The sequence below is a fragment of the Salvelinus namaycush genome, chromosome 24 (assembly GCF_016432855.1).
Source record: "Salvelinus namaycush isolate Seneca chromosome 24, SaNama_1.0, whole genome shotgun sequence".
NCBI lineage: Eukaryota > Metazoa > Chordata > Actinopteri > Salmoniformes > Salmonidae > Salvelinus > Salvelinus namaycush.
In genome coordinates, this window is record NC_052330.1 from 11,077,541 (window position 1) to 11,100,970 (window position 23,430).

The 23,430-nt window shown below is 42.9% G+C and overlaps 1 protein-coding gene across 2 annotated transcripts in view; it reads right to left on the reverse strand.

The window, feature by feature from the left end:
- Positions 1-5,899: 5,899 nt before the first annotated feature.
- nkain2 (sodium/potassium transporting ATPase interacting 2) overlaps positions 5,900-23,430 on the reverse strand; it is a 170,328-nt gene continuing 152,797 nt past the window's right edge. For both annotated transcript variants that reach the window (XM_038962861.1, XM_038962860.1), the window contains 2 exons: positions 18,644-18,704; positions 5,900-5,985 (listed from right to left, as the gene is read on the reverse strand). In XM_038962861.1, the coding sequence (XP_038818789.1) occupies positions 5,900-5,985; positions 18,644-18,704 (147 nt within the window). The remainder of the gene's footprint in view (positions 5,986-18,643; positions 18,705-23,430) is intronic.

Below are 23,430 nucleotides of genomic sequence, written 5' to 3' on the forward strand. Positions count from 1 at the left end.
CATGAAATGCCACATTTTTTATGGCATATTTTACTTTCAAAATACAGCGGAGATGCTGACTTAGACTCTGAAATTCTCCTCACTGGGAAAAGCAATGAAACAAAGTAGTACTGTGATATGGCTCATCATCAGTCATTACTCGGTCAGAGGCTTCCCAACCTCATATCATATACACTTCTCAACTACATATGGTTCCTGTGGCAGGAGGCCCAGACAGAATGATTGATGGAGGTAAAGAGGAGACAGACACTAATGGGTAGGAATGCCTATGTCATCAGAAAAAGAGCTCCAAGATGTCCCTGATGTGCTCAGTACTATTTAGCATAGGAGCCTATATGCTTTTATTCCTTTTCATCATTTTATAACACTGGTATGTCTCACATGACTCTCTGATAAAACAATCTGTCACATGATGGCACCTCTTTGGTCAGCTTGGAGCCCGGCTGCAGTTTTACTCTGATGGAGGTTTTAAAACAGAATACTTTGCATTTTCTCTTGAACAGATGGCTGTGAATATTGGTGAGTCTTTGACATTTAATTTTGTGTGCGAGAGAGTGAGCGTTCAGTGATCTTCCAGCCAGCTCTGTGTGTGTTGGGACCATTGCTCTGTGAGCATTACCGCTGTGGTTTCCAAGTACAGACAGTCTCCTTTCCATAATTGGTGTATATTTAGACACACACACACACACACACACACACACACACACACACACACACACACACACACACACACACACACACACACACACACACACACACAAAGATCAGATACAAATGCAACAGTGTCAAGGATTGATTTCTCCCCCGACCACAGCTCAGCTCCTGTATCATATAAGGATATTATTGTCTTTCCAATTGCCTCATTGGTTACAGATCCAATTTCTAGTGAGGAGTTGGCAGAATATTTCCTGTTTTCCCAGAGGGCAAGCTTTGTTTACTATAGAAAGCTGTATAGGTCTCAGGTAACAATGCCTTGCTATCTTTCATAAAGGGATATTTCATAGAAAACTCAGGCAGGTGAAAGGTAAACCTGCAGACATATGTATAGGAGAGGAAAATCTTTATATCCACAGGTAGCCACATGTGCTTGCTTCAAAGGTTTTAATCAATAGGCTCCTGCCAGAGCATTATACTTGGCACAGGGCAAGTACATGGGTCTTTTAAACATTGTATACGAGAGTGGAGCATTTAGTAAAATAGAGGAACAAATAAATGATAGATGGCAGCATCAGGTTAGCTTCACACCTTCCCCCGTTATTGCGGTGTTGAGGACGGATGGGCTGAGGCTGGCAACAGTTTGCCTCACATACTGTAGAAAATTGTAATGAATGATACCTTCCGGCTGTACAGGCTGTTGCTAGGCACTCCAAACCGTTATTGTATCAGCACATCTCGCTGTTCAGATGAGAGATTAGAAAGTAGCATGTCAGTGATTACATCAGGCATTGCAGGAAGTGAAAGTACTCGGAAATCAAATGAGAAAATTGATTGGACTTTTCCACAGTTAGATTTTATTATATTTACAGTCAATTTGAAAGTAACATAAATAGAAATTGCTAAATCTATTGAGAAGTAGAAGTGAGCACTGAACCCAAGCAAAACAACCAATGGTGTATTCAGGAAAGCCTCTATGATGAGCAATTGAGTGCCTGTAACAGTATTACATACAGCTCCCTTTGAATGTAGGAACTTAGAATACAGTACAGCAAGATGCAACCTAATTATTTTATTTTTCATTCAGATCTATACAACATCTTGTCAAAAACGTTATCCTGGTCGAGAATGTCTGTTATATTTACAACTTTGAATAATCTCTGTAATCAAGGGGTGATGGACAATTGCAGCAGTAAGTAACTATGTTGGTAACCACCAGTGTCACTACAGTACATCCACTATCCAATCACATTAGATCAACTCACTGATAAAACACGACTTACTCTTATCTGGGACTTATAATGAATGGAAGCATACTAGAGACCATATTGCTTTTACCCAGTTGAATATCAATATCATACTGTCCCAGACACAAATGTTATGAAGCAGAGAATAATGCTTAGCTTTGGAATCTTTGTGTCTTCAGGTTTTCTATTGGCTGTTATCATTTGGTAATGTTCAAACACAAGTAGTAAGTGTATGCTGGAAACTAAACTTGCCTGAGTTTAGAACAGCATTTTAGGCATTTACGTATTTCGAGGTGACATTTACATAATTAACATCATAGATCACAATGAAGGGGGAAATAAAAGCTTCCATTTCAATATTCAGTCACTTGGAAGACCTGTTAGTATTACCTCATTCATTTCCAGAAGAGCCAACAGATTCACACTATTGAAATAGAAAACATAGATAGACCCCATGATATAGAGTTAAGGTCTACAGAGCAGAAGGATTTATGCATGGTGGGAGATATACAAATTGTTTTGCTCACGGGAAGAAGGCTCCCTTCAGTAGAACGGTTACAGTATGATGAGGCTAAGACGATGATGAAAGAACTGAGGCAGTCCTGGTTGGTTCAGGGGGTTCCCACGCTGTCCACTAGACAAAAGCACAACGTTTCAGCCACAGCACAAACTCTACCACACACCTCCTTCTAGTCCTCACACCACACCACTATCAGCAAGATATTGTTCCCAAGGTTTCCCTTGACACTTTATACAGTTAGGAGTAAAAGAAGGGCCCACGTATACACAACATAACAAGAGCTTGGGGCTATAAGGTTCTATCTGCAAAAAGATTATTCTGAGATAATTGGCTTTATAGTTACGAACCCTCATTGCTTTAAATAGTGTCAGCTATTTTTATATTGTATTCTTTGGAACTTAACAACATGAATTGGGGTATTTATATATAGGTAGAGAACATTGAAGAGAACAAGGCTATGTCAATAACTCAATTTTGATAAAAATGCAGATAAAACCTTATAGTTCCAAGCTCTCTATAATATATTATTAGTCAACTATAAAAGAGTAAACACTGTCACATGTTAAAAAAATTCTAGAATTTAAAGAAGTTACATTTTGTTTTCTCTTTGTCATTAGACTCAAGTCTCCACGCTGTCTTAAAAAAGCACAAAATTCACATAACCTTACAGAGAAAAGACATCTGCAGAAAGGCCAACTGTCACCTCTACCTAGTCTGGGATAAGGTCCAGTGCTTTCAGAGATTAAATATGCAACAGATTTTGACACCTCATGCAAACAAATATTGTGTTAGCCCCGAATGAACTTTTGAACTGATATCCCCGAGACGAGCTCCAAAAATATGTATCTCTGGATAGCATCCAATACCTTGTCTAACTCATCTTTAACTATTGTTCTTGGCACTTTCAAGACAAATACATCCATCGTAAGAAACAACAACTGATTGATTTTTCAATCCCATCAAAGTTTTGTCCCATTCAATTGCCCAACTCAGATCGAATTCCAACGGCCAAAGTGGATGTATTGTAAACACATGGTTTCACATGTACATTGATTCTAATCAACTCTTTATAAGGGAGCTATAAAACTACTTCTGATGACTAAAGCCATAGTGATTAGTTATTGAACATTCCTTAAGCAGAGAGTATTTCTAATCAAGTTAGTCGGAACACAGGCACCACTCAGCTAGTGCTCTCAGAACTTGGCACAAGTCCAACAGTTTCCCTTTGTCCGGAATCTTGGTCCATTTGAACACTGTCCAGGGGCATCAAAGCAATTTGTTCCCTCAATATAACAGTTATTCGGCTGTCATAAAGAAAGCAAGAACCAGTATGGAGAGATATGCCTCCTGTAAGGTCAACAAAGCCACAGGAGGGCGCTCTTGCACCTGCCTGGCCCCTAGTCCAGACCCAGACTCAGACTCCACCACTGAGCAGAGACAAAAAAAAATCCTGTGTGTTTTTCGGAGTCTTTGAGGTTAAAGTGTCGAATCTCACGTTCTGCACACAGTTTGTAAGACACTGCATTATTTTAAGACATTTACGAAATGAGACAATAAGTTAGAACTGTAGCTCTCTATTTGATTGGTTCATAAGGCAGCTGTCCTTGTTACTTTGACCTGTGAAGAGAAAGAGAAAAATGAGTCAGTGCCAATAAAGCACATTGCCACAGACAAATTCAAATACAAGTTCATATTGTATGTTCATGCTAAAACAAGCACATCACGACAAAAAAAGCACGAATCATTACACCTGCCACTATTCTCTAAAGACCTTGGTAATTCACAGTTGTCACATCCAATAAGAACAATTGTTAATGGGCATCAGCTGTGAAGACTGATTGACTATTGAAGATGATGTGTAGCACCTCTACCATATCATTATCTTGGTGCCCATGATTTATAATCTCTATTGTCTTCCCTATTGGGTGTCATAAAACCACAGAATGGCTCTTAATGACATTTTAGATTTTTCCATTCTCCTGTGTTACAAATGAATCCATATGTCCATAAGCTTGCCATATGTGTTAAATGCTGACCTACCGACAGTTACACACTTTCCCTGAGCAATACAGGAAATTATGATTATAAAATGATGGTTCTTGTCTGATGTGATGACGGCAAAGTGATATGCCCTGGAATTAGCCACCTATCTGCCCAGTTATTATTGAAAAGTATAGGCAGAACGTTCATGACACAACTGAGAAGTTATGTTGGCGAGGGATTGAAGTGTTTCCTTGAGTGCAAGTCTAAACCCTACTCCCTTAAATGACGGAAGACTCCCACCTGAACTCAGCTGACCTTGTACAACCAGCAGCTAATAACAGATGACACAATACTGATTTTAACAATGGGCCAGATACAACACATCCTATTCCATTCTCATTAGACAATGGATATGTCCACACACCCTATGTGCACTTCATTGTCCCCTCCCTGTTTTTCCATACATTGCTGTCTGAGAGTGACAGACGGCAGGTTAAGATTTAGGAGACACTCTATTGTAGTCACCCCTGAATAACCAAATATAGGCATTGGGCTGGGCAAGAGGCTGTTACCCCCCTCTCTTCCTTCCTACCTATTCCCACCAACCCCCTCTTCCCACTAGTAGACATGTCAGCACCCTGCTCTAAATCCTGGCACTGCTTCACAGTGTTTCTCCCCCTTACGATCAGTGTTACTTAGCTGGGCCAGTCAGCTGAGGCCTGGGCTCCACAGAGAGAGGCAGGCAGGGGATACCCAGGCTGTTCTGTTCCTGCCACTGTGGGGCTCATCTGGCACACAAGGCCATGAGTACAGCTTGGACCCTTGACATGCATATCCCCACAAATTTGCCTCATATGACACCCAGAGAAATGTGATAAAAAAACACCTGGAAACCATGTGTTGATGTATTCGTTACCATTCCACTAATTCCGCTCCAGTCATTATCACGAGCCCGTTCTCCCCAATAAGGTGCCACCAACCTCCTATGCATTGTATATCTACATTCATGTTCAACATACCTATGAGACCAGCTTTCGAGGATAACTCTTTATACAGTAGGAGTGGATTACTGTCTATTTGCAGTGTATTATATGTTGACCAGCCTGCACTGTACACAGGATTAGAAAACAAAACCTCTGATCCATCCAGTGTCAAGTAGGGAAATCCTTTTAAGTCTCTCAAAGACTGAACATCCTGTGTTGTTCTCCTCATTTACTCTCAAGAAAATCCCAACCTTTCAGGAGTCCAGATACAAACAGCCCCTCCCTCATTGTTGACCCAAGCTATTTTCCTAAGCTGTATTGACACTAGCGTTATTTATATATGAGACTCCTCTGCCTTACGTTCTAATGTCCTCAGCCTAGTCCTATCCGTCCAATTTATAGACTGAAGTGTGACAACATAGTGAACTTGGCACCCAGATGAGCCACGGTCAGGAGAAAACATTTCTGAAGTACTGTAATAGGAGGTGTGAAGAGATGTAGCTACAGTGCACTTACATGTACATGGGTTGTAGTTGCAAATGGGATGTCTTCTGAGGCCCTTGATAACCATAGGAGTCGAACCCTCCTATAAAATCAACTGGACACAAAAATAATAAGAAAAAGAGGACATCTGGTTACTGTGAGATCAAACAAAGGCATGTGTGTGTGTGTGAGTCTGTGTCTCTAAATAAGCGTGTGCGTGCTTGTGTCTTTGTGATAATCCCAGGCAGTGGATGATCAGTGTCCGGACCGTCTAAGGGCTGGGTAGGGGCGATATCTGCGGTGGAGCAATGCTCGGGGAGCATGGCCTGTTGGATTAGCAGATCACACAGAATAACAAACTGGACAGGATTAGAGCCCAGCCTTCCACAGAGACCGGCCTGCAGGTCTAGGTATCTGGGCCTCAACCAAAAAGACGGAGGTGCTAAAGCACGATAACGATCCGATGTCTTTATGCATCTGAGTCTCTTAAGACAAACGAAACACTGAGATAAGCCAAATACATTTCCTGATGAGCTCCCCTCCCCCCTAGCGCCATGAATAGGAAGAGATGGAAGGTCGGGCATTATCATCATTCTAATGGTACATTTTAGGGGACGTTCACCAAAAGCTCTAAATCCTTGTTGGCCTTTCTTGTAGGCATTAACCTCTGTACTGTGATCAGGCTTATCAGAGGACCTGCAGAGGTAAGACAGAACGTGCCCAATTTAAAATCTGGAGATAGACTGGCCACATCTCAATCAGGCAAATTTCAATAAAAAGGCTAAGGAACAATAAAGGCTTGCACTACATCCTCTTGCAAAAACAAAGTCCCAGTAAATGTAGCTTTAGCATTTAAGTATTGTATTGTATCAGTATTGTTCTGCAGAGTAAATGTTCATATATAACCACAGGAAAATGTACAGTTATGAGTATAACTACTATTCCCTGAAGGAGGGAGTCAACGGCCAATCATATTCACTTGAAGAAAACTGAAATCACGACCAATGGGCCAATGAATGCAGAGCCCGCCCTTGAAAGCCCCGCCTTCCTGGATATAATAACGGGGCTCGCATTAATTTCCTCAATTCAGTACCGCTTTCATCGTGCCCAATTCCCCTGACGGCACGGGGCCAAAATATGTTATACCTCGTTCCCTCCTTCAGGGAACAGTAGTTGTATTCAGAACTGTACGTTCCCTTTCAGTCGATCATTCGGTATAACATACTATGGGGACATACAATCACACCCCAAGCCGGCTCAGAGGGTACAAAACAAGGAGACCCACGGCAGCCCAAGCACACACAGATTACACCAGCTCTAAAAAGGGGTTACAGACAGTGGCGGATTTACCATTAGGCAGAAGAGGCATTTGCCTCAGGCCTCAAATCATCAGCAGGCCTCATAAGCTGGGCATAATATATATATTTTTTACTTCTAATCTTTTACAAAAATATATAATTTCTCCGCTTGAAATCCCACCCATGCTCCACTTCGAGTACCCCAACCCCCGCCAATACTTTTTTCCCATACATATAGTGTACATGTGTTTCATATCAATATTAATATTATCCAAGTTTTTATCATAATGGTAGAAAGAAGTGTCATTAATCACCCACAGACTGGTTCATAATAATGGACTATTCCACCCTGACTGGTTCATAATAATGGACTATTCCACCCTGACTGGTTCATAATAATGGACTATTCCACCCTGACTGGTTCATAATAATGGACTATTCCACCCTGACTGGTTCATAATAATGGACTATTCCACCCTGACTGGTTCATAATAATGGACTATTCCACCCACAGACTGGTTCATAATAATGGACTATTCCACCCTGACTGGTTCATAATAATGGACTATTCCACCCTGACTGGTTCATAATAATGGACTATTCCACCCACAGACTGGTTCATAATAATGGACTATTCCACCCTGACTGGTTCATAATAATGGACTATTCCACCCTGACAGAGTTCCTGTGCATTGTTTCACACGATATGATTTCAAACGTGACCTTAATTGAAATTAAGTAGCAGCAATGAGGCGCTTCCAGAGCGAGGCAGAGAAAAGAAAGAAAGATTACATTTTTACAGAAGAATTGCCTAAGTTAAAAAGACAGGTGCTGCTGATAATACTGCCATCGTCATCAAGGCAGAGGACATGTACAGTGCCTTCAGAAAGTATTCATACCCCTTGACTTATTCAACATTTTGTTCTGAATTAAAAATGGATTAAATAGATTTTTTTCTACACACAATATCCCATGATGATAAATATTTAGACATTTTTGCAAATGTATTGAAAATAAATACAGAAATATCTAATTTACATAAGTAGTCACACCCCTGAGTCAATACATGTTAGAATGACCTTTGGCCACGATTGCAGCTGTGAGTGTTTCTGGGTAAGTCAAGCTCTGTCAAGTTGTTGATCATTGCTAGACAGCCATTTTCAAGACTTGCCATAGATTTAAGTCAAGGCGATTTAAGTCAAAACTGTAACTAGGCTACTCAGGAACATTCAATGTCGTCTTGGTAAGCAACACCAGTGTATATTTGGCCTTGTGTTTAAAGTTATTGTCCTGCAGAAAGGTGAATTTGTCTCCCAGTGTCTTTTGGAAAGCAGACTGAACCAGGTTTTCCGCTAGGATTTCGCCTGTGCTTAGCTGTATTCCATTTATTTGTATCATAAACAACTCCCTAGACCTTGCCGATGACAAGCATACCTTTGCCACATTTTTTGCAGTTTTACTTTAGTGGCTTATTGCAAACAGGATGTATGTTTTGGAATATTTTTATTCTGTATGTAACAGTATAACTTTAGTACGTCCCCTCGCCCCGGGCGTGAACCAGGGACCCTCTGCACACATCAACAACGGTCGCCCACGAAGCATCGTTACCCATCGCTCCACAAAGGCCGCGGCCCTTGCAGAGCAAGGGGCAACACTACTTCTAGGTTTCAGAGCAAGTGACGTAACTGATTGAAACGCTAGTAGCGCGTACCCGCTAACTAGCTAGCCATTTCACATCCGTTACACTCACCCCCCTTTCAACCTCCTCCTTTTCCGCAGCAACTAGTGATCCGGGTCAACAGCATCAATGTAACAGTTTAACTTTATGCCATCCCCTCGCCCCGACACGGGCGCGAACCAGGGACCCTCTGCACACATCAACAACTGACACCCACGAAGCATCGTTACCCATCGCTCCACAAAGGCCACGGCCCTTGCAGAGCAAGGGGCAACACTACTTCTAGGTTTCAGAGCAAGTGACGTAACTGATTGAAACGCTAGTAGCGCGTACCCGCTAACTAGCTAGCCATTTCACATCTGTTACATGTACAGGCTTTCTTCTTTTCACTCTGTAATTTAGGTTAGTATTGTGGAGTAACTACAATGTTGTTGATCCGTCTTTAGTTTTCTCCTATCACAGCCATTAAACTCTGGCATCATGGTGAAATCCCTGAGCGGTTTCTGAGTAAGGAACTGAGTTAGGAAGGACGGCTGTATCTTTGTAGTGACTGGGTGTATTGATACACCATCCAAAGTGTAATTAATAACTCACCATGCTCAAAGGGATATTCAATGTATGCTTTTTACAGTTTTACCCATCTACAAATAAGTGCCCTTCTTTGCGAGGCATTAGACAACCTCCCTGGTCTTTGTAGTTGAATATTTTTTTTAAATTCACTGCTCGACTGAGGGACCTTACAGATAATTGTACTGTACGTGTGGGGTACAGAGATGAGTTAGTCATTCAAAAATCATGTTAAACATTATTATAGCACACAGAACATGCAACTTATTTAGGCTTGCCATAACACAGGGGTTGAATACTTATTGACTCAAGACATTTCAGCTTTTCATTTTTTATTACATTTGTAAAACAAAATAAAAACATAATTCACTGTGACATTATGGGGTATTATGGGCCAGTGACAAAAATCTCATTTGAATCCATTTAAAATTCAGGTTGTAACACACCAAATTTGGAAAAGGTCAAGGGGTATGAATAGTTTCTGAAGGCACTGTATGTGTAGCCCATGTATATTATGCTGTCTGGCCAACAAGAGTACGGCATAGTACGTTTTTTTGTTTACTTGGATGCTTTCTCCGGTAAGATAGTTTTAGCCACTTGCGAATTGAAGAAAAGTTGGCGGGTGCAAAGTGCACTGTTTGGATGCTGTAATTATTTTGGATAAAAGTGCGAAGATAACCTACTTTTTGATAATCAGATGAAAAAATCATGACTGGTTATGTTCATGGCATATTAAAAGGTAATACATTTTCACAGTTAAATTTCATGTCTTTACTATAAAACCCATAAAACTGGTCTCTGCCTGGGGCCTCCATATCATTCAGTCCACCACTGGTTACAGAAGCCACCTTTTGACCTAATAGGTACCTGAGAAGCATGAACTGTCAGAGCCTCATGAAGCCTGAACTGTCAGAGCCCCATATAGGGAACCAGAACCAGCTGCAACTTGGTTATGCACACTGACATGCTGCCACTACAGGCCAAGTCCAAAGCGCACACACGCTGCATAGCATTGATCAGAGCCGATGAACCACGGCAGCCTGAGGCTCAAACACACAGGAAACCTGCAGTAACCTGGAAACTGTGTACTCCCACGCTGCCACGGCAGCCAAAGGCTCAAACACACAGGAAACTATGGTAACCCTGATAATGCGCACTTTACGCTCTGCCGCACCCCAAGGCAGCCCAAGGCTCAAACCCACAGGGAACTGTGGTAACCCGGATAAATGCGCAACCTGCGCGCTGCCCTAACACCCACTCCCGGACCCAGCCATAAGAACACTATGAGCCACACTGAGAGCAGTTACATCCAAGTGATAAAACCTCACAAAGGTATGTGGGGAACCCCAACTTGCTGCAGCACCGATATTGCCAATTGTCATGCCCCGGAACAATGCCCTAGAAGCCGCCACACCCCTAGTGGAGTGAGCATGCACATCACTAGGCAGTCCTTGTCCCTTGTCCTTTGCTGTCAAATGCCAGGGAGACAATCCAAGAAAGTGCCCTACCCTGAGCTGGATTAGCGAAATAGACAAAAAGATGGTCACAAACACGGACATCCAGGGTCCCATCCATATACATGTGTAAAACGCACCGGACACAGGCCATGCAACCTCTGTTGTTCACTGGAAGCAAATGGAGGAGATGAGAAAGGGAACAGCTCAAAAGCCAGGGACCTGTTAGATATAGTCATAACCTTGGGAGCAAAAGCTGCATTAGGATGTAACACCACTTTGGAGTCGCCAGCCACGAACTCCAAACAGGACGGGTGTACTGATAGCGCGTCAAGATCCCCAACGCGCTTGGCCAACGCCAAGGCCATGAGCAGGGCAGTTTTGTAGGAAAGGACCTTCAGGTCCACAGACTCCAATGGTTCAAACGGAGGCCCACACAGACCATCCAGGACCAAAGCTAGGTCCAAGGTCGGTGCCATGGGCTTAGACCAGGGGTCTCCAACCTTTTCTAGGAGAGCTGCTTTAAAAAAAAATTATGTTGCAAGCTACAATTTATTTTCCTAGCTTTCAAATAAGCACCTTTATCTCTTCTCCTCTCCCCTGCAACTCTTAATGGTTAATGGTTAATAAACAACTTTAAAAAATGTTTGAGTGAGAAGCGTTTGTTGTGATCACCCTGCGGGACAATATCCGGCCCATGATAACCCACTGCAAGGAGTCAACGCCCTTAGGCATGACAGGGATACCTTGAGCCACCGATGGCAGTGGCAAGTTGCGTCCAGGCGTGTAGCAAACACACAGCGCTGAAACAGAATCATCAACAGAAGTCCCAGAGACACCCCAGCTATCATAGAGGCCATCAGAGCCAATAACTGCAGGCACAAGTGAAAAGGCATCGAGTGCCCCAGCTGAAATCGTGACAGACCGAGCCGGAATGCGTCCCTCCTCTTTTTTTGGACAAAAACACATGATTCAGAACAGAGTCCAGATTGAGACCCAAAAAATGAATGCACTGAGCCGGAGTCAAACAACTTTTCTTATAATTCACCATGAATTCACCCGAGAGATTGAATATGGGAAACCAGCATGGCAGTGTAGAGCTCCACCTGTTCCCTCGACTCTGCCAAGACCAGCCAATCGTCCAGATAGGCCAATACTCTGATCCCCTGGCACCGCACCGGTGCCAAAGCAGCCTCCACCACCATAGAAAAGGTGCGGGGTGATAGGGAGAGCCCGAAAGAGAGCCCACCCTCAAAATGAAACCGCAAGTCCAAGAAGGTTCGCAACATTCCATCGCTCTTGGGAACGAAGAAGTACCGGCTATACCAACCGCTCTGTACTTCTGACACGGGGACCACCCAAATAGAGGGTTTTGAAGGAGAGAGGAAATCTCCACTCTTAAGGCAGGTGCTAGGACCTCGGGGACCATTGACGTGATGATGCCACGAAAAGGAAGAGGACGCACAGCAAACTGCAGTCCGTAGGCCCTCGTCACCGTCCTCATCACCCATGGTGAAACTGCGTAGGCCGCCACTGGACAGAGCACGCTGCCAGTCTCCCATACATTATGTCCTGAAGGGGCAGAGCTCCACCCTGAGGACTGGGATCATTTGTTTTCAAATCCACCACTCTTGACAACCATGTGTCTGAATGTGGGGAAGGAGCTGTTTTTATTATGCCCACACCTGGATGATACCGCCCTCTCGATACCCCTGAACACCAAGGAACTTTGGGTTGAAACAATGTGCTTTCGTGATACTGCCGTTCTGATATCCGGCACACACCAGTTTCGGGGACTTCGGCAACTAGTAACTTGCCCCCATTAACCGAGCCACTTGGGAGCACTGTTGCCACTGTAAATGCTTGGGGAGGAGGGCCCCGTCACCCTTGTGAAGGATTTTCGTGGGAAAAGGACACGTAGAGCTGCGTCCTGTTTTCTGTAAGAACTCCATAGTCGAGCCAAACAACCTTGTTTGCGAAACTGGCTCATCCAAATACATCTGCATGTCCCTCTCAGGAATCCTGGACAACGTCAACTGGAGGTGTCGCTGAGCCACCACTGTGACCCCCATACTTCCCCTACAGACAGGATAGTACAGCACGACAGATGTACAAAATCAGCCGTAGCACGCATTTCGACAAAAAGCTCTGAAACTGGCTTTCCCGCCTCCATAGTCTTATTCTCTTGCAGCAAATCAATATGATACAGTACATCTGCAGCATTGTGACCACATTCAACAACCGGGCTGCCACACCCTAGGCCTGGTATACTTTGTCCAGCTGATCCACCGAGAACTGGGACTGTTCATTTGGAAGTACCGTGCTAGGATTAGCCCCTTTGTTAGTCCATGGAGGTAAGTAAGTTGCCAGCTTTGCATCCATCAGCGGTGTGCAAACGAGCCCCGCCCTGTACATTCATGAACTCCCCATAACCCGGTAGAGGGGAATCCCGGGTCGCCTTTAGCTCAGGGGTAAGCAGGGGTAAGCGATGCTTCACAGCTGCAGGAACAGGAGGTAGATACCTTCCCCCAAACCTAGAGGAACTCTGCTGTGGGGGAGAAGACGGCCAATCCACCCCCAGGTGATCTGTCGCCCTACGACACAGCTCCATCAAAGGCGTATTAACCACCAATGGTTCACTCTCACCGGCCGAATCCAAAAGCTGGGCTTTAGGCTGCTTGATGTCATTCGATTCACACTCTGAACACCCTCCAGAACCAGCCAGGGATAGTACAGTATATCATCCCCGGGAATCCGATCAATGCCAGAGAAACTGGAATGAGCTTCACTCGGCTGTGATGACAGCCCCATCAAATCAAATCAAGTTTATTTTATATAGCCCTTCGTACATCAGCTAATATCTCGAAGTGCTGTACAGAAACCCAGCCTAAAACCCCAAACAGCAAGCAATGCAGGTGTAGAAGCACGATGGCTAGGAAAAACTCCCTAGAAAGGCCAAACCCATCAACTCCGACCACCGCTGCTGCTTTCTCCCGGCCTCAGACAACCCAATTCCCGGTCGCTTCACCGGAAACCCTTCGCCAGCAGCCCCAATCTTTCTCAAAAAGTCAGCCCGATGCCCAATGGAAGTTGAAACCAATGGTCACACGAACTGGTCCGAGCCAAGACCTCCTGAGCGTGTTTCCACTCCATTTAAACAGGAAAGCACACATTTTCATTGTGAAACCACATGCCCTAGGGCACGGTCGGAGGTTCCAACTCGGCTGGTTAGCCTTTTTGAACTTACTCTTACCACTGGCAATCTTACTAAAGCAAGGAAGCACTGGCTACACAAGCAGTGGAGAAAGTAATGGGTTTTTAACAAAAACAAAAACCGATACGAAGAGTCAAAATTCGTAACATCTATTGGGACGAGTACTCTCTCCCTACTAACAGACCAAAGTCGGAGCTGAATTTCGTAGTCTTCGTGTACTTCAAAAGTTAGCAAATGACATGATACGCTCTTGCTTCAGGCGAGCTGAAGAGCGAAGCATTGAGGAAATGAATGCGTGCCCCGGGATTATAGCCAGGAAGGTGGGGCTTCTGAGGGCGGGCTCGGCATCCATTGGCCCATTGGATCATTGGGCGTGGATCATTCTTCAGGTGAATATGATTGGTCATCGACTGTTAGAATGTTACACTGAGTGACCAACTGACTGAACCATTATGTGTGTAATGAAAAGCTATTTTAATATTTTCCTTTGCTGGAGGGAATAATGTTAAATGCCTGCAGCTACTTATATTTGCCATGCTAATATGACAAATAGTGTTCACTTGATGACGAAACACACTAAACAGATGCTAATAGCTAAGGTGCCAGTAAAACACTATTAGCATTCAGAGATATACAGGCACCCCTTCCACCAAAGATATAGCCACGTATTGATTGGGCTTTTTTCAGTAGGCTTTAGCTATAGGGGAAGGTTTAATGGCAGTATTGTTGAGAATTGCAGTCAGCACAACTTGGTCTATGTCTCCAAATTGCTTTGTCTTAAGTACTCACAACAAGTTGTTATGACAAAGCAGTGGCAAATGAAATGCCGCCGAGGGCCAATCAACATGACATTCCACCCTCCTGGTACACTGAACCTGATTGCAAATCCCATAGAGGAAGCTGTAACCTAGTTTCCTTGTTCTGAACGCAAAAAAAGTATTTACAGCACCTTGAACACACTGCTAGTTGCATCTTGATTCCCCCTCTCTCATCTTTTCTCTCTCCTCCTCTCTTGGAGGCAAAATAATTTAAAATACCATCCTTTCTTTTAAATGGACCCTGGGACATTACCCTTGATAGTAGCTGTAATTACGGAGTGAGCGTGTTGATTGGTTTTAGCTGTTCATTACCTTCGCTGAGGTGCTTCATGTACTATATTAATTAGAGCTGTAATGGCCAATACGGTTCCCAGATTAGTGTTTCCTCATGCTTCAGGGATCAAACCATCAATACCATTCTCATTCACTGGAGGACATGAACAATATTATTCCTCTGTGTTTGGCCAAATTAAACACAGCTACAGGACTGAAATGATCACCACCACCACCACCCCCCTCCCACTGCAAATATAGTATTATACTTCATGGGCTTTTTCCAGGTTCTTTAAATTCCAACTCCGGAATACATCAAATACATCAACGAGATTGTCAAGGGTAAATTCCAATTTGAGCTTAATTTCCCCTGAATGGCATATTTCTTACTGCCATTATTGAGTGGCAAATATAATCGTCTCTTAATTGGGACCAAAATGACTTTTATCATAACAATGCCTGAGGGAATCCTTTACTTATCCAGGATGGGCTATATAATATGCCAGATTGAGGTACTCCCCATTCTGGGCAGTGACATTTGGGCTCTAAAGATGGGAAAGCTATGTCTGGGGATACTCTTTAGAGAGAGAGAGACACGGTCTAGGCAATAGGCAATTGCAATTGAGTCTCTCAGCTAGCTGAGAGACTCACGTTTGGTTGTGGTCATGGTTTAGTACTCCTGCCTGCCTAGTGTTGGCTCCTTGTACAGGGGCTCCAGCAGAGCCAGGAGAAACGCTGCATTTTTTTACACTCAGATACCCATGCTAAATGTAGAGGAAATAGCCTACTAAGTGCCGCATCACTTATTTGACTCAGTCATTTTCTAGATTGAGAGAGCAACCAAACCGCACACACTCTTAGTAATATCTCTCATAACAGCTCCCATGTTTAGTGTACTGTGTACATATTGAAGGTGATCACACAGTTATCAAAGGCAAAGCCTTCTTCTACCACCACTGGAACTTGTATATGAATCCCTATTGCTGGTGAGCAGTACTGTATGTTGGGTTGCGACAACACTAACCAGCAGTCAGGTATAATGTCAGTACACTAAAAGTATTGTTAGTGTACTGACCTAGGGGAGGACCTAGGGGAGGACCTAGGGGAGCCGGGCACTCTTAATAAAGGCATGCTGCATCCAATCTTAAATTATTAACTATGAGGCAGAGTTGCAAAGAAAAAGGCAGAGTTGCAAAGAAAAATGCATATCTCAAACTGGCCAATAAAAAGAAAAGATTAAGATGGGAAAAAGAACACAGACACTGGACAGAGGAACTCTGCCTAGAAGGCCAGCATCCCGGAGTCATCTCTCTACTGTTCACGTTGAGACTGGTGTTTTGCGTGTACTATTTAATGAAGCTGCCAGTTGAGTCCTTGTGAGGCTTCTGATTCTCGAACTAGACACTCTAATGTACTTGTCCTCTTACTCAGTTGTGCACCGGGGCCTCCCACTCCTCTTTCTATTCTGGTTAGTGCTAGTTTGCGCTGTTCTATGAAGGGAGTAGTACACAGCATGGTACGAGATCTTCAGTTTCTTGGCAATTTCTCGCATGGAATAGCCTTAATTTCTCAGAACAAGAATAGACTGACGAGTTTCAGAAGAAAGTTCTTTGTCTCTGGCCATTTTGAGCCTGTAATCGAACCCACAAATGCTGATGATACTCAACTAGTCTAAAGAAGGCCAGTTTTATTGCTTCTTTAAATCAGGACAACAGTTTTCAGCTGTGATAACATAATTGCAAAAGGGTTTTCTAATGATCAATTAGCCTTTTAAAATGATAAACTTAGACTAGCTAACACAACGTGCCATTGGAACACAGGAGTGATGGTTGCTGATAATGGGCCTCTGTACGCCTATGTAGATATTCTATTAAAAAAATGTGCCCTTTCCAGCTACAATAGTCATTTACAACATTAACAATGTCTACACTGTATTTCTGATAAATTTGACGTTCTTTTAAATGGAGAAAAAATGTGCTTTTCTTTCAAAAACAATGACATTTCTAAGTGACCCCAACATTTTGAACGGTAGTGTAGTCAAAAATGTTCTGAAACGATAGAGTAGGCATGTACAGTGTGCAATCATGTACAATCGCCTCATGTGACCCCCCCTCTCTCTTTCTCGCTCTCTATCCCCTCTCGTTCCTTCTTTCTCTTTATGGCTGCTGCTTGGTGACGAATGTTGCAAATGGAGAGAATGCAATAGAGATTGCTAAAAACTAAATGGTATTGATCTAGCATGCCGGGGTAGTTGGCAAATGCATTCTTTCCAGCACATACTATGTTTCCAAAGCAAGACGGGTAACAAGGAGAACTAGCACATGTCTTGGGGCTGTCACGTTCCTGACCTGTTTTCTGTTGTTTTGTATGTGTTTAGTTGGTCAGGACGTGAGCTGGGTGGGAATTCTATGTTGTGTGTCTAGTTTGTCTGTTTCTATGTCCAGCCTAATATGGTTCTCAATCAGAGGCAGATGGTAATCGTTGTCCCTGATTGAGAATCATATATAGGAGGCTTGTTTTGTGTTGGGATTTTGTGGGTGTTTGTTTCCTGTCTCTGTGATTGTCTGCACCAGATAGGTCTGTGTCGGTTTTTGCACATTTGTTATTTTGTATTGTTGTTTGTAGTGTTTTACTTGTTCTTTATTAAACATGTTTAACACTAGCCGCGCTGCACTTTGGTCCTCTCCTTCACCCCTGGAAGAAAACCGTTACAGGGTCAATCAATATTCATTTGTAAATGACGATAACACAAAAAGTAATTCCTGTCCCAATATGTGTTTTGCTTTCTAATCTTGTGAAAAAGAGGCAGTGGCCAGAGAATAATTCATGCATCTTGGAGCAAGGTAATTGGACTTTTAAATGTAAATGTTTGCTGGTGTACTAAACTTGGCTAAATCTAAAGATCCTACCAGAAGAGTAATGTCCATGCCAATGCTCGGTTATTCGAGTAAAATTAAGTACTCTGTAAATGCAGGAATACAGAGATGTCAGCCTTGAGCCAGACATACTGTATATATTTACCTGGACGTAAAATCATTTGTTATATATTATATCATGGAGCGAGTCCAGGAAAATGGCTCATTAGTACAGTCGTAGCAAAACATCCGTAACTGGAGTTATGTGATTGGTCAGGTAAAGCTTATGAATAAAAGGTGTGCGTTTCACTTGCCACATTCATGTCATGTCGGAAACTCTGAAATTTGCGACTTGCTTACTCTTTGTAGAAAGATGATACCCGAGTTTCCCACTTGGGAATGATCAGAATTAACCAATACGCAAATAACTTATGTTCATTTTAACTCTGAGTTTCCGACATGACGTGAACGGGCAACAGAGGCACATGAGGTGAGATGGCACTGAGTCATCATTATAACAAGCAAAGGGAAATGATAATCGCCTTTAAATGTGTGACTGTAGGAATCAGGTATATTTCTCCTAGATCTACAATATTCGTTGAAAGGCAATACTCACAGCTGTCTTCCTCTTCTGAGATGAGCTTCACCACATAACAGGCATAGATGAACCCAACAAGCTGCAAAAGAGAAATGAGGAAAGTTAAGTTAGTCTGCAGTTGTGAGTTATGACATTTTACAGTGAGAAAGTGACTAATTAGAATAGCACAATCAGTGGAGGAAACATAGATTTTTGGGTCCATGCCTTCAAGAGCTGCAGAGAGCTACAAAAGAATATTGGTGGGAAAATATGAGCCACCGGTGATACAAAATGGGAACAAGATAGAGATCAGAAGAGCATCTCCAAGTGGAAAACATTCTGTGTTGAGGAAACAGGTGTTAGCATCTAATCTAATAACATCTAACGCTATCTGTGCTGAGGGAACAGGTGTTAGTACAGCATATAATGCATCACTCTGCTCTAGGAAATGGGTCATATAGAGAGGAAGAGAGACGACAACAGAAAAAGAGAGAAAAAAGAAACCTTGCATCGTCAATGGAAAAACATGGTTTAAGAGACATTCCACAATTATTTTTTTTTTTAAATGGTCGGGGGCTAATAATGTGGGTTTGGCGGTTCTTAAGTCTGTATTTAAAATGAGTCACCTAATATAATGATTAAGTGGATTAAGTGTAACAATAGAAAGCCAGGCGAACATAGGAAATGTAATTGAAGGCTTATCCAAAGTACAACACAGTAGTATAGTACATATCCCTGCTCTAGGCACTAATACAACTCCGAACAACACAACCATATTACTCTCTTTCCCCGCTCTTCCTTAGGCCTGTAATTTCATAGACCAGCTATTGGAGGTCTCTGATTGGATTGCGCGATACAGATGCTCGGGGTCAGACTGAGGTCAGCGTGTAAGTGGAGAGGAATGGACATTCTCAATGTAACAGAGGATTCAGTTAGACAGGAGGCCATGCACGAGACAGCACTATCGATACCCATGTGGATAATGGGTGTGCCATCCTCATATTCAGGCGCTGTCTGGAGTCTAAGGGTCATGCTGGCATGCAACCAACAGTGTGTGCATTGAGCTTCATCATAGTGGCCCCTACCATGATGGAGAGTTTAGCCAAAATTGCTTTTTTAAATAATCTGTGTTTATCGTTTAATCAGATAATTTAACTAAATGCATAAAGACACAGTAAGCTATTTTGTATTTCATTTCTACCCCGCCCTGCCCGATAAACAGACACAGTTGTAAAACCACAGATTTAAAATTCCAGGAATATTTCAAGGTCTTGCCCTCATTTACTCTAAATAATGTGGCGCTCCCTTCCTCCCTCTCTCCCCCTGCTCTGTCTCTGTAGCTGGCTTCCTCCCCCTGCTCTGTCTCTGTAGCTGGCTTCCTCCCCCGCGCCCCCTGCTCTGTCTCTGTAGCTGGCTTCCTCCCCCTCCTCTGTCTCTGTAGCTGGCTTCCTCCCCCTCTCCCCCTCCTCTGTCTCTGTAGCTGGCTTCCTCCCCCTGCTCTGTCTCTGTAGCTGGCTTCCTCCCCCTGCTCTGTCTCTGTAGCTGGCTTCCTCCCCCTCTCCCCCTGCTCTGTCTCTGTAGCTGGCTTCCTCCCCCTCTCCCCCTGCTCTGTCTCTGTAGCTGGCTTCCTCCCCCTCTCCCCCTCCTCTATCTCTGTAGCTGGCTGGGAGCACAGGCCAACACTCACACAGATGCAATACATCTCCAGACTGGGCCATTTGCATAATACTGTGCCCTGATGTGAAGGACACATGCCACACACGATCCGGGCCCCGCCACTCACACAATACACTGCACACTTTACCCATTAGGGGCACTGAGAAGGTGAGACAAAGGAGCTGTTTTTTGTTTGTCGCATGGGCGTTATTATCAGACAGAAACACAAGACACACACACACACACACACACACACACACACACACACACACAAAGCTCCTCTGATTACTCAATGGCATCTCGTTTTGAACCGTGTCACAGGGCGTAAACCTAATTTGTCTCCTGTAAATAGAGGAGGGTATTCTTATGATAAAGGCTCCTTTATACACAAACCGTTCTACTCCGTAGGAAATACCACTGTGACGATGACTCCCGATGGTAGGTTAAAATTAGATTCTATACATCTGAATAATACATGCAGAGTTACTGAGGAAACCATTAATAATTGAGAATAAGTCTGGGAGCATGATTGATCTCACCGCAAGTATTATGAAGCCGCGTCTCCTCAGAATAAACAAAGACACACAACACCGCCATTCTCTATTGTCTGGGTGGGAGTCAGACACACATCTCTACTACATAGCTTCATAACCATCACTTTCAAAAAGCAGCTTTGTCCAGTTGACTTTGAATATGACTGATTGCATTACTGTTCAAAGGCTGATTGAATCAGGAGCCTTATAAATGAATAGTCTCCTATGTTGTGCAGCTGATAGCCACAACACTGAATAAGTGGCATGTTTTGCACGGGTGCGATAGCGATCGCATGTTGGCCTTATTATAGTTGGAGGGTGCTGTTGCACACATGGATCACATGCACATCACTGCTCAAAGGTCAAGGAGTGCTGAGGCAGAGGACACTTTCAATATATGTGCAGCACTTGTGAAATTCAACAGGCATGACAATGCAATGTACTGTAGTAGGAGAGTGGTTTCAAAACAGTCCCATTCATTCTGAATGCACCAATTCAGCCAGGGAGAAATTGACTAGAAACATTCTCCAGCATTAGAAATATATTTTTTAAAAAGGGTTTCATTTTGGTTGTTAGAAAACAAATTCCTACTATGGCTATTGCATTTTGGAAACTAGATAAGGCCAGACAAAATTGATTCACTGTTTAACGGATTTTCCCCCCCAAAAAGTGAGGCAAGTGAGCGAAACAATAAATAAAAAAGGAATAAGGAATAACAGTACTTTACCACATTGTCCTAGGCTATATGGACACGAACAACAGGCGAAATATTCAATTTTAGACTGATTTTCAGATTATTATTATAAATACACAAATTAATATTAATGAACATTATTCACATAGGATGTATAATAGAATGTAATATTCATATCCAAACATTAATCGACTTATTTGTATAGCCTAATACATTCAAGAATGACTGACAATAAATAATTGTAATCAAATGAAAATGTTGATGCTAAAAATGAGTTCATTACCTGAATGCATCTCTATAGCCTAGGCGTCAACAAAATATGCATACATAGATGATTAGGCCTCTCATAGACCAGGCCTTGTAGAAAGAGGGTCAATCAAGTTAGGTCTGCCAAATTAATGTAGCACTGGAAAAAAATACATAAATCCAGCCACAGAGTACAATCTTTAATCATAATCTTTTTGTTTGTTTATAACATGCACAATTAGAAGCATCAATCCACAGTTGAAGTCAGAAGTTTACATACACCTTAGCCAAATACATTCCAACTCAGTTTTTCACAATTCTGACATTTAATCCTAGGACAAATTCCCAGTCTTAGGTCAGTTAGGATCACCACATTATTTTAAGAATGTGAAATGTCAGAATAATAGTAGAGAGAATGATTTAATTCAGCTTTTATTTCTTTCATCACATTCCCAGTGGGTCAGAAGTTAACAACTCAATTAATATTTGGTAGCATTGCCTTTAAATTGTTTAACTTGGGTCAAACGTTTCGGGTAGCCTTCCACAAGCTTCCCACAATAAGTCGGGTGAATTTTGGCCCATTCTTCCTGACAGAGCTGGTGTAACTGAGTCAGGTTTGTAGGCCTCCTTGTTCGCACACACTTATTCAGTTCTGCCCACACATTTTCTATGGGATTGAGGTCAGGGCTTTGTGATGGCCACTCTAATACCTTGACTTTGTTGTCCTTAAGCCATTTTGCCACAACTTTGGAAGTATGCTTGAGGTCATTGTCCATTTGGAAGACCCATTTGCGACCAAGCTTTAACTTCCTGACTGATGTCTTGAGATGTTGCTTCAATATATCCACATAATTTTCCTACCTCATGATGCCATCTATTTTGTGAAGTGCACCAGTCCCTCCTGCAGCAAAGCACATCCACAACATGATGCTGCCACCCCTGTGCGTCACGGTTGGGATGGTGTTCTTCGGCTTGCAAGCATCCCCCTTTTTCCTCCAAACATAATGATGGTCATTATGGCCAAACAGTGCTGTTTTTGTTTCATCAGACCAGAGGACATTTCTCAAAAAAGTACGATCTTTGTCCCCATGTGCAATTGCAAACCGTAGTCTGACTTTTTTAATGGCGGTTTTGGAGCAGTGGCTTCTTCCTTGCTGAGCGGCCTTTCAGGTTATGTCGATATAGGACTCGTTTTACTGTGGATATAGATACTTTTGTACCTGTTTCCTCCAGCATCTTCACAAGGTCCTTTTTGCTGTTGTTCTGTGATTGATTTGCACTTTTCACACCAAAGTACGTTCATCTCTAGGAGACAGAAGGCGTCTCCTTCCTGAGCGGTATGACGGCTACGTGGTCCCATGGTGTTTATACCTGCGTACTATTGTTTGTACAAATGAACGTGGTACCTTCAGGCGTATGGAAATTGCTCCCAAGGATGAATTAGACTTGTGGAGGTCTACAATTGTTTTTCTAAGGTCTTGGCTGATATCTTTTGATTTCCCCATGATGTCAAGCAAAGAGGCACTGAGTTTGAAGGTAGGCCTTGAAATACATCCACAGGTACACCTCCAATTGACTCAAATTATGTCAATTGGCCTATCAGAAGCTTCTAAAGCCATGACATAATTTTCTGGAATTTTCCAAGCTGTTTAAAGGCACAGTCAACTTAGTGTTTGTAAACTTCTGACCCACTGGAA